General features: G+C 45.4%; 1 protein-coding gene across 1 annotated transcript in view; it reads left to right on the plus strand.

The window, feature by feature from the left end:
• Positions 1 to 12,191, plus strand: part of LUZP1 (leucine zipper protein 1) — a 32,892-nt gene that overhangs the window by 14,695 nt on the left and 6,006 nt on the right. The window contains exon 2 of the mRNA XM_005529881.3: positions 5,895 to 9,152. Coding sequence (XP_005529938.2) covers positions 6,003 to 9,152 — 3,150 coding nt within the window. The 5' untranslated portion in view covers positions 5,895 to 6,002. The remainder of the gene's footprint in view (positions 1 to 5,894; positions 9,153 to 12,191) is intronic.

Genomic DNA, 12,191 nt, shown 5'->3' on the forward strand with positions numbered 1-12,191 from the left:
ATATTGCAAGGAGAAGAGCAGAGCTGAGTTCAGTGGGTGATTGGAGTGTTGACGTAGGGTCAGTGTGACTCAGTGATGTGCCAGATCCTCTCTGGCATCTGCAGAGCCTGCTGCAGTGTCTCACACTGCTGTGATGCTATTTGGTGTCATAATTTGAGTTTCCTTGAAGGTTGTGGTCATTGTGGTTCTCATTATTTCACATCTCTAGTCTTGTATTAGTCAGTAGTCAATCCACTTCCAGATTACTGAGCCTTTTTTTGACTTTTAGAATTTCCTCTCCCACTAGATGCAGCCATTTCTGAGACAATTCATTCCTCAAAATATGTGCATCCCCAAAAGTCACTTGGCATTTTGCCTTTGTGTTCAGTGGGGCCAGGGGAGCCCCTGTTGTCTTCCTGTGTAAGCAAATACATCATCTGCCTCCTCAGCTGTCCCAGGAGGTTGTTAGAAGCCTGCAAGTGGCATGCAGGGTTGATGTCACATGGGGGACTTGAGCTCTTGTTCAGTCTATCTTGTTTTATACCCTTTTTCTTTTCTTGAGTGTTTTTCTCACGACTGTGTGTCATTGTGTCAAGTAAAGAACCAGGTGCTGGAAAGAGCTTGCAAAAGGCAAAAATCATATTAAGAAAAACTCTCCTTCCTTCTCCTTTTAACTGATTGAAGGCTCTGGCCACATTATTGCCATTTGCTGCAATTTGTGACACCTGTGTCCTTTTTCTGTATAGATGGTAGAGAAATTTTACTTTACAAATGAAGAATGACATGCTGGACTCCTCCCAGCCTATTTCACCTTGGGGCAGGGAAGAAGAGTCCCACTGGATGCTCTCACCACACTGAGCTGTGACACAGCATGATTCATCATCAGCATTACAGTATGTGAGCGTGACATGTTCACACTCCTTTGCCATGCGTATGCAACACCAGAAACCTTTTAATTAAAACTGCAGGTGTATGTGCACATAGGGCAGAATCCAACCAACACATCTAACCTATACTTCAGGAGGATAGTTTCATCAGCTTCTCCTAGCACTGTGTTCAATCAAAAATACAGTTCCCTGGGATATTCTTAGTTTAGCAGAAAATAGAATGGGGGGGAATCTAAGTTCACCCCAGCGTTTGGGGAAGTGGAGGGAGTAGTATCAGATATATGCTCCATCCATAAAAGCATGGAGAATAGCCCTGCTCTGCTCCTCACCTGAAACTGGGCCACCTGTCAGCTAAGGAATGCAAACCTCAGCCTGTGTGGTTTCACAACACAGAGGATCCCAAGGACTCAAACTCAAATGAGGCAAATTGGTTTTTTTATTCTCTGATTATAACTGTGCTTGAATCTATTGATTTTCCATTGCCTTTGATGAGTGCTGCTCTCCAGAGTCTATGGGAAACCCTGGCAGCTTCAAGAGCAAACAAATAAATTAGTGAAAAGAGATTGCAGACTGAGCCATTAATAATTCTCATTTGTCTTTAGGATTGGGTAAAGCTAAATGTATCATATATGCTATGATGATGGGTGTGTGGCAGACAGCAGTGCCATCACTGGGAGCTTAGGCTCACCCAACCACAGTGAGGGACATTGCATTATCAGTATAAAAGTGCAACCAAAAAGATTTAAAAACCCAAAGATTAAATGCAAAATATGTTTGTGAGAAATATCAGTGTCTCCTAGTACTCGACAGATGCGTGTGGCAGCTGGCTGCATTTTTATTTTGGCATAAGAGAGGGCACAGTAGGAGTCAGTTCCAACAGTTATTTTCCCACATGAGTGTTTTGGGGACATCCTGAAATCAAGAGCAGTGGGTGTTTGTGGAATTCAACCCAACAACCAAATAAAAAAAAAATCAGGAAAAATAAAAAAAGTCAGGAAAATGATGTGTAAGGTGAGGTGCTTCTGTGCATCTGGAGAGGAACAGCATCACCAGCTTAAGGAACTCTGGTAGAGATGATGTGAGTAGGTTTCAGGTAGTAGTCATTGAATTGCTAAAATAGGTGATTCCTATCTCCCAATTCATCAAGTGTTTAGCTAATGCAAATGTTGCTAGCTGGAGGTTTTTTCCCCTCTGTTCAGAGCTCTGAACTGACTGTATGTGTTTTGTGCACGCAAGATAAAGTAGTTCCAGGGGAAGTTAAAACCAATGATTCTGCTAAAGAAATGCTTTCATAAAATTGTAGATAATGAGCAAAAGTAAGTGTGCAGAAAAAATTAAATTTAAAAACATGAAAGGTAATTGAGAATTATGACTTTAGTAAATGTCTTGAACACTGAATTCTCACAGCTGTTTAACAGGATGCCGTAGCCACCTAAAGCCATGCAGAGTCAGAAGAGCCCTCTAAGAAAGTCTGTCTTAAACAGTGGGAGCAGGCAATTGATAATGCTAAATATAAATGCAGTTAGGCGATATGCACACTTGTTGAGGAAGATCAGAAAACCCAATGATCAATCTGTGGGGAAAAGTAGAATCGGAATGAGTCATTCAGATAGTGAATCCTGTTAATTTCCTGCAGTTTGGTACTATGTCACTGCTTTGAATTGGTTAAAATTTGTGAAATTGGGGTTTGACTCCATGTGCTCTGATAAAGAACATTTTAGATCAGATAAAACATTTTTTTCCCTGTAGGTAGTTACTGGCCACATATTTTGTTTTGATATTTTACTTGAGTAACAGGTAGCTGGAGACTCCAGGCTTCCTACATGTCTCATTTAAAGAACATTCTTTCAAGAGCTCAAATCCAAAGGGATGCTATTGCTCCTCTTGGCTTAATGCAGGACTGCCCTTGTTGTTGAGGTGAAATCAGGTCTTTTAAAGAGCAAAGAAGCACACCTGACTGCTTTTCTGAGCTTTTTCCAAAACTTTCCTCAGCTTTTAGTTCATGTTCTTGATGCATGGCTCCTGGAGAAAGAGTGGCATCATTCCTGGGGGAGACAGCTGCCATCCAGGTTCCTGAGCCCATGCCTGGGCTCCCTTTGTTGTCAGTGGGGGAAGAGTTCTCCTCCTGTGGCAATCCTGTTTCCCTGGCAAGGTCAGGTGAAGACAGCTGAGCATCTTTTTCTAACTCTAGAAAACTCTAGAGCTAAGCAAAGTGAGATGCATCAGTCTTGGGTGTGTAAATAAACACATACAAAATAATGTCATTCCTACTGTAGTATTTCTATTCAGTATTTCCTCTGGTACAGCCAAAAGGAGCTGACCCTGAGCTGCAGGAGTACATCAGCTACTATCATCCTCTTTTCTTCCTGTGGCGTTTTTTGTTTCAGTTTGGCTTTTTGTTTGGTTTTGGGTGGGTTTTTTTGTTGTTGTTGTGGTTTTTTGGTGGTTTAAGTGCTGGGTTTTTTTGTTTGTTTTGTTTTAGTGGGTTTTTTCTGGGGCAGGGGGAGTTTGGTTTGGCTTTTTGTTGGTTTGGGTATTTGATGGGTTTTTTTTCCAAAAATTGTAAGATAGAGGTAGGCTGAGAACTGCTCACTTTTCCAAAAGAGAGAGAGAAAAATATGAAGTCCATATGTCCATATCAGATTGTTCAGTACATTTACAAACTTTATCAGATTTATTTAACAGCTCCTGTTTAAATATTCACTAACAATATTAATTAGCATTAATAACAGTCCCAGTGTTTGAATCCTGTACCATTCCTTCTGATACTTTGATATCATTGACAGGCTGGAGAAGAACAATCAAAAACAGCCAGAGGAGTTTAGGTTGGAAGTCCCCTTGAGTTCTCTGATCCAAGCCTAACTCAAATCATGACTTCAAAGCAGTCACTACCTAAGATAATATTTTATGTTGGCCAAATTCCCTCAATCTTGTAAATGTGCAATTTATTTGTAATACTCATTTGGTCTGGTTCTGTCTCCAAGCACTGGGGTTACTTCTGGCTGTCCCAGGAAGTTAAAGGGCCTCCAGCTAGGAGACTAGAGATCCTTTCTCTTATTGTTTGTAGAAGATGTTGCTTTGCATCTTCTTCTCTTTATTAAACTAACTAGATTGAGCCTCTTTTCTCTCTGGCAGTAAATCATGTCAGCTGGGGAGATGCTGGCAAGTTCCAGAGTCATCCCTGGTACAACTCTGAATTACCTCCATGAGTAGAGGTCCCACAGCCTGTCTGGACTCTGTGGCAGTGTTAGAGCAATGCCACATCCAGCACCAGCCCTGAGCAGCTCTGCCTCCATCCTGCTCTGGGGAGGAGACAGCTCTCCCTTCCCGGCCAGTAGCTGGTGCTGGGTTAATCATTAACTCCCAGCTCCAGGGCCTGGTAGGGACAGGCTTTTGTTTTCAGAGCACTGCCAGTCTGCTGGCTGTGGCCTTTCCTGTGCCGGTCCAGTGACGTTTCTCGCGGGCTTCTGCTGGGGTCTGAACAGCGTTTCCTGCCTGCAGGCAGCTGCAGTGGCCTCAGGGCGTGGACAGCGTGAGGGAAGGTGGTCCAGGAGCAGGACACGGCCGTGGTGGTACGGGAGGGGACAGGCATGTGAGCAAGGCTGGGTGCACTGGATGCTAGGGTTCCTCTCCAGGTACCGTTTGCGGTGCTCCTTTCAGGGAAGAGCCTGAGAACAAGCACATGGGATGGTGATTCCCCCACAGGGAGGGTGGTCCTTCAGGAGAGGGTCACAGGGTCATAGGTGCCCAGTGTGCACCAGGAGGGTCCCTATGGTGTGCGTGGCAGGTGTCTGTCCACAGCCCCGGGCCCCTGCCTGCCTGGAAATGGATCTCTTCCAGCCCAAGGGGGTGTGTCAGGTGCTGCTGCCTCCCTGGCTGGCACTGTCTCCTCCCCACACCCTGCTCATCACTTCTTGACACTATGCAATAGGAAACTCCTGCGTCTTTCCTCTGCAGAGAGGTCCACAAAAATTCTGGAGGTCAAGTCCTGTTCCAAGGCAGACTGCCTGAGCTTCAGGTGCAGATCAGAGAGCTGCAGTCACCATATCTCCACTCAGGTTTGCAGAAGCCCTCGCATGCTTTGGGCCGTGCCTCAGGCCCAGGACAGCACGGTGCTAATGCCGAGTGCCAGAGGGGGACTTCAGATCCTCCCAGCAGCCATTCTGGTCTGCCCAGGGGCCCCTTCCTGCTCCTCCCTCAAAGCACAGAGGGGCTGCTTAAAAAACACCCTGCCAGCTCTGAGCTGGGAAGAGTTCACATTGAGTGTGCCAGAGTGTGCTGATGTGTTCTAATTGCTGCTCATGCTCAGCAGCAGCAAGGAGAGGCATAAGCAACTGCTCATCTCCTGGGTGGGGGAGTGGGTGGCAGCTGAGGGCAACAACAGCTTTTGAAATGGGAGGGAGAAACTTGAAACTCTGCTGGTAGAGTGTCCTTGGGATGTGACAACAGCCCAGGTGAGGATTTCTGCTGACAGCCTGAGATGCCAGAGAAATACTGGCAGTGTCAAATGGCAGCAGCTCCCAATCCCTTCTATCCCCCTGTGGGGGGCTTGCCCCATCCTCAGTGGTTACCATATGGCTGGGGTTTGCCTTCTCTAATTCTGTTTATGGTTCTTGAATCTTCACCACTGAATCTTCAGGAGAGGTGCTGGAAAGAGAGGTGTCTGCTGCATGTGCAGCACCTGAGCCCTGCATGGGTGTGACCCTCTGCAGCCTGGGATCTCACCCGTGAGCAGCTGCACTGACTGTGAGCAGGGGGTGAGGATCCACTGGTGATGCACAAATCACCTGTGCAGACCAGCAGAGGAGGACCCTTCCTGACCATGGGAACAGGCTGTTTTTGGAAACCCTGTCTAACCAAAGTAAACAGACTCTGGCTCTTCTCTGCAATTTCATTTCACCTAATTTAGTACTCAGAAATGTGTTTAATTAAAAACTTATTTATATAAGCATTTATAGCCTAACTTAAACAGTCAGTATGTTTATATTCTGAGCTCTTATATTGATATTGAGCATTTTTTTCTTTCAGGGTGAGATTGCCTCTGCTCAAAGGAGCAATAACATACTGGAAATACACAAGGTGTATACCATTCACCCAGACTAAGAAAAGCTTTACTCTAAAAGGAATAAAATAATCATGGCAGAATGTACAGGTTACAAGGAAACCTCAAACAGGCACCTACGCTTCAAATTGCAGAGCCTTAGTCGCCGCCTTGATGAACTGGAGGAAGCAACTAAAAATCTGCAGAAAGCAGAGGATGAATTGCTTGACCTCCAGGACAAAGTTATCCAGTCAGAAGGCAGCAATTCCAGCATGCTGGCTGACATTGAAGCCCTGAGGAAAAGAGTGCTGAAGATTGAAGGCAAGGATGAAGAAATTAGGAAGGCTGAAGAGCTTTGCAGATTAATGAAAGAAAAACTTGAAGAGGAGGAGAGCCTCACTCGAGACCTGAAGTCAGAAATTGAGCTCCTTCAGAGGAGAATGGCAGAGCTGGAGAAGCTGGAGGAGGCTTTCAGCAGGAGCAAGAATGACTGTACACAGCTGTGTCTTAGCCTCAATGAAGAAAAGAACTTGACCAAAAAGATATCTACAGAATTAGAAATACTTAGAGTGAAAGTGAAAGAACTGGAATCATCTGAGGACAGGCTGGATAAAACTGAGCAGACCTTAACAGCTGAGTTAGAAAAGCTGAAGTCCTTAGCTCTGAGCTTTATCACAGAAAGAAAACATTTTAACGAAAGAGAAAAGCAAAATGAAAAGATAATCCAGGAGCTAACACAGAAACTAGAACAAAACAATAAACTAAATAGGGCAGATCAAACTAGAAATGCATCCAACTTGCTAGAAAGGTCATCCAACAATCTCCTGGAAAGAAATGATATGAGAATTGAAGATGACTTGACTTCTGCACTGCCCTCTAAGGAGACCAGGAGGAAGGGAAGTGTGGATTACCTGAAACACGTAGAAAATGAAACCAGGAATAAATCAGAAAACCAAAAGAATAAAAATCAGGAAGACAACAAAGTGAAGGATCTCACCCAAGAAATTGAGAAACTTAAAATTCAGATCAAACATTTTGAATCTTTAGAAGAAGAACTTAAAAAAGTGAGAGCCAAAAATAATGATCTGCAAGACAGTTACTTAAGTGAGCAGAATAAAAACAAACTCTTAACAGGTCAGCTAGAGGAAATAAAAATGCAAATAAAGAAACAGAAAGATCTGGAGAATGGAGAAGTTGAAAATGAAGATACAAGCTTTTCTAGCAGGGGAAAGCATGACCGACCTAAATACAGAGGTGTCATGACTGATTTGACAGCTTCTAAGCACAAGCCAAGGGAGCTCTCACCGCAGCAGCGCCGGGAAAGAGCACGAAACAGAGACTTCTCTATCAGTAATGACAGCTACAGCCATAGTGGTAAGCAGGTGCCCAGTCCAAGCTTAATGAATAGAAAAGCAGGGAGAGCTTCTGGTGCATCTGCCCTTTCAGACACTGCTGTCACAGATACAAGAAGATTGGAAGAGAAATCTTTAGTTTCCACTATTTCTTCTGGTCAGAAAGAAAGCTCCATCATGCAGAATGAGGGGAAGAGATCCAAAGAGCAGCCATCTGTCCTCAGCCGATATCCTCCTGCTGCACAGGAGCAGAAGGCTTGGAAAGCACCTTCCAAACCTGTTGGTGATACTAGCCTGAGATCCAAGGCTGAAAAGCCATCTCAGGTGCTCCGTGGCAGCTGCCAAAATGGTGCTGACACACGGGATGAAAGGTCAAGCAAAGGAGAATCAATGGGTTCTTTGGCTGAGAAGCTGAAAACAAGTCAGGCTGAAGTCAGTGAGTGCTTGGGGGACACGCAGCTCACAAGGGGTAACCACACCTCTTCCAATGGCACAGCCTCAGCATACAGGTACCACGTGTCCTCCAGTGTGTCAGACTCTGCTGGCTCTAAAGTGGAAGCATCTTTGGCTGCATCACACAGACAACCCTCAGAGGGGAGGGCTAAAAGGGTGGCAATCTCCCAGGAAAAAGAAGCTGCAGACACATCACTTGAAAGCGTGAAGCTTTCAATGCTCACAAAGCGTTCCCATCACTCCAGGAGTCAGGAAGACATTCTGCAGATGGTCACAGGTCTTGATAAAGAAGGTACGGAGCAGTCTTCAAGTTCAGCAACTGATCATGTAAATATGGGTTTAAAAACTGACTCCAAAACCATCCAGAGTAACCAGGAAAAACTTAATTCAGATGAAGAATCAGGGAGAAGTAAAAAACCAACCACTCAGTCAGATTTTGAGACAAGAAAGAAAGTCAGTTCCAAGCAGTTCTCCAATTCTAGGGGAGTTTTTAGAGCATCATTTTTTGAAAATGACCAAAAAACTGTGAATGATGAAGACTCTTCCAAGTGCATAAAACCATCAGATGCCAGCACTGCAGGATTGAAATCCAGAAGATCCTTCAGCCCTAGAGAAGCTCTGAGATCAAAAGCCATCATTAAACCAGCAATTGTTGAGAAGGATATGAAGGCAATCATGGGAGGGACTCTTTCAGAGGCAGAATCAGAAAAACAGAAGTCTACTTTTAAAACGGTAACAAATAAAATGACAAGCAGCATCACAATCTTTCCTTCAGAGCCAACAGCTCCAAGGACCACTGCAGATATAGCAGCAAAGGAAAGGCATGTTACCACCAGCAACATCAGAGTTGCTTCAAATGAACCTTCACCATCAATAACAAACAATGTCCCTTCACCCTTTGAGGTCTCAGTTAACAGAAGTGCTGTGAAGTCATCTGAGACAGACAGAAGTGGAGAGGCAGCGCTGAGAAGTAAAGCTGAAACAGTGGTCTCGAGAAGCAGCATTATGCTGAAGACTTCTGAGCTCGTGGAGAAGAACAGTGAGACACCTTTGGAGACAATCAGCTGGAAGGGCCATGGCTCGTCAGAGGCAGGCTCATCCGAAACAAAGCATGTCACTGTGAGAAGTTCCTGGAGAACAAGACAAGGCCTTCATTCCCTGGAGGACTCTCAAACCAAAGTGGAGAAAAGTGCAACTTTCAGTGCCACAAACTTGTGTAGGTCCTCAGTGGACCTTTTAGAAGAGGAGGGGAATAGTTCAAAAACAGACTTCATGGAGCAGACTTCGTCAAGGACGAGTGCCACAGCTAATTCTTGGAGTGCCCCTGAACTGGGGTCCCGAAGGACCAAAAGTAACTTAAGTGCATCTGAGCTGCTGACACGCAGGAGCTGTGCAAATGATCCCGCAGCAGTTGCTGCTTGGCAACGGACCACACCACCTGTAAGTATCCTGCATTCAACTCTCTTTCAGTTGATGAGGTTTTCCAAGTTGCCTGTTAGTTGTAGGATGCGTGACTTGAAATTCTTACAGCTTATTTCCTAAGTGCTGCCTCTCCCAGCTCCTGCTGTCTTCCTTCAGTGAATTCACAATTCACAGCGCCCACAGCTTTCTCATATGTGAGTTACCAGATTTAGCCTTATTGAAATGAGATCCATCTGCTTGGGTCTTGTAATGCCATATGAATAACTACATAGTAGCATCAGGGAAGACACAGTCACAGCTTAAGTAGGATGTGGTGTGCTTTTCAGAGTGACTGTAAATTTGGAGTAGCAATGAAAAAATGGTGGAAATGAGCAGATTTGAGTGGAGTTGTGCCCGAGGCAGAGTTGTAGCTCTAATGGCAGCTGTAGGGATGGATGGATGGATGGATGGATAGATCGATCGATCGATCGATCGATCTCTTTCTGGTAAGAGCTTCATGGTTTTCCCACGTAAAACCAGACTCTGGTCTGGAAATGCTTCCTGGGCATCTCCTAAACAGATGGACGGTGGTTGGTAACAGAAGGTTGTTCCTTCCTTGTTCTGTATCCATATTCTACCTGAAAAGGAGCAAGAGCCACAAGGACAGCTGTGCTCTTTCCCTGTTCCTTTGACTGGTACCAGTGAGGGGAGTCCCTGGAAGCAATGACACGTGCAGAGAGCTGTTCTGGTGAGATGTACTTGCCACTGGAGCTGCAGGCTCTGGCAGATTTCAGGTGAACTCCCTGGCAGCACGTACCCTTCTGGCCATTAAAGCCCACACTGGTTTGTGCTGCAGCTCCTGCCTCTGCTGTTCATTGCTGCTACTGCCAGTCTGCAGGAGGAAGCAAGCTGGATAATCTGACAGGGCTGGGGGCAGAGGGGATAGGTTCATAACTGAATGATTTCAGCATTGACAAAGATGAACTGGTGGAGATAGGCAAGGAGTTTTACATTTTCAAACCTTCTCTTGCACTTCTCTGGCTATGAGAAGCACAGAAAAATTTGCACTTAGCTTTGCAGAGAGTCTGTTTCCTGGTGTTAGAAAGTACAGGATGGCCTTCCAGCTACATTTGGAAACAGACTACATTGTCTCCCTGGCCAGGGTGGGTCACAGGCAATCTGAACTGCTCATTCAAGAAGCCAAGCAGAGCTGATATGATTGAAGTTGTCCTTTTGCATAACAGCAGTTTGTGTGCTTGGGAAATTAGAGATCCATTCCTAGGGTGTACTTTATCCTAGGAGTTTCAATTCACTACACCCACAACCTTACCTCTCACAACTGAGTTCACGTGTGGTTGGTTGTGGAGCCCTAAACAGTGGCACTTAAGGATTTCTTTTCAATTTTCCTCCTGCCAGCCCACTCAGTGCATTCTGCAGGTGCTCTCTGGGTTGCTGTCAGATCAAATTTGCCAGCTGTGCAGTGTATCCTCACAGCAGCTGAGGTGGACGTGACAGAGCACCTGATCTCTGCCTGGTCAACCCAAATATATCCAGGATTAGCTGGCTTCCAACCTTGCCACATGGTTAGTTCACACAGAACTGAGCTCAGGATCTCTCTCTGCATCATTCTTTGCAATAAAATCACCTCTGGCACCACATAGTCACAAACCTGACTTCTTGGCCATAGATTGTGTACTTTTAGATTGTAAATGAGGAGTATGAAGTTAACCTGAAAGACTGCAGATACTCAATTATACTAGATATATCAAATTGTATGCAACTTAAATTGTTGCATATGCCCTTGGGAAAAAAACCCTTTGAGGAGTATCTTCAGGCTTATAATGTGCCTCATATCAAAGTAGCTTCTTTCTGCTGGGATCTGTGTTTCAGTTAAAGACGTAGCTATTTTCTCTGGCAGAAGGCTGGGCACTGAGCTGTACTATGAAGGTATCACTGTCACTCTTTCCAGCTCCACTTTCTACAGTCTGACATTGCCTTGAGAATCTTATGTGGGAAATGTGGGATCTGTGCTGTTTTTGCCAAAATCTTCCTCTCTTCCACTGCAACTTCCCTTTGTGTATTGCTGATGTGGGCAAGTGTCTCCAATGAAGCTACAGTAGGTATCAACTCTGTAATGCAGCTTTGGGACATCTTTGTAAACGCTGCTTTGGGAGCTGCAGGGAGCAGGAGCTGCTGATGGATGAGTGGGTGCTGCAGCCTGGGGACCAGCTCCCTCTGCTGCTGGCAGCCAGCCTTCTGCAGCTGCCTAAAGACCTGAGGCAATGCAAGACCTCGAGCAGTCAGGGTTTGTGTTTCACAGAGTCAAGTCTGTATTCCTCTGGTGTGATGTTGAATGAAAATTAGTGCAAATGTGCTGGCAGGCAGAGAGCACATGAGCAGCAGCAATGTCAGATGAATGCATGGTTTTCTTGTGCCTCTGACATTAATATGACCAGAGCTGGGGGCTGTCTGCTACATAAATTTGCCAAAATTCTGAAGGTAGGCTTCAAGAGAAGCCATCACCACCACTTCTGATGGTAGAAGTGCATCTGCTGGAAAAGTCTCCCAGGCAGTGCCCAGGGATGTGCTGCCTCTTGCCCTTTCTCTCCTCTGCTTTGGGGACTAATGTACAGGGCAGGTGTAGGTGCACAGGTGTAGGTGCACAGATGCACACCACATCTGTAGTGGGTTGATCCTGGCTGGATGCCAGGCTCTCATCAAAGCCCCTCTCTATCACTCCCCTCCATAACTGGACACAAGAGAGAAAACAGAATGCAAGGTTCATGAGTGAGATAAAGGCAGGGAGAGATCACCCACAGATCACTGTTGCAAGATGGACTTGACCTGGTGAAATTAATTTAATTTATTACCAGCTCTGGCTCCTGGAACTCTTGCCTCACCTTGGCATCTGCAGAGCTGTTACTTTCACATGTTCTCACTTTGCTCTCCTCCCTGGCCACAATCACTTCTGTGCAATAACTTTTTTTCCTTCTTACTATGTTATCCCAGAGATGCTGCTACCTTCTCTGATGGTCTTGGCCTTGGCCAGTGGCAGGTCCATCCCAGAGCCAGCTGGCA

This window comes from Pseudopodoces humilis, chromosome 27 (assembly GCF_049639895.1).
Source record: "Pseudopodoces humilis isolate 2021_Gansu_Grassland_sample_001 chromosome 27, ASM4963989v1, whole genome shotgun sequence".
In the NCBI taxonomy this organism is placed as follows: domain Eukaryota; kingdom Metazoa; phylum Chordata; class Aves; order Passeriformes; family Paridae; genus Pseudopodoces; species Pseudopodoces humilis.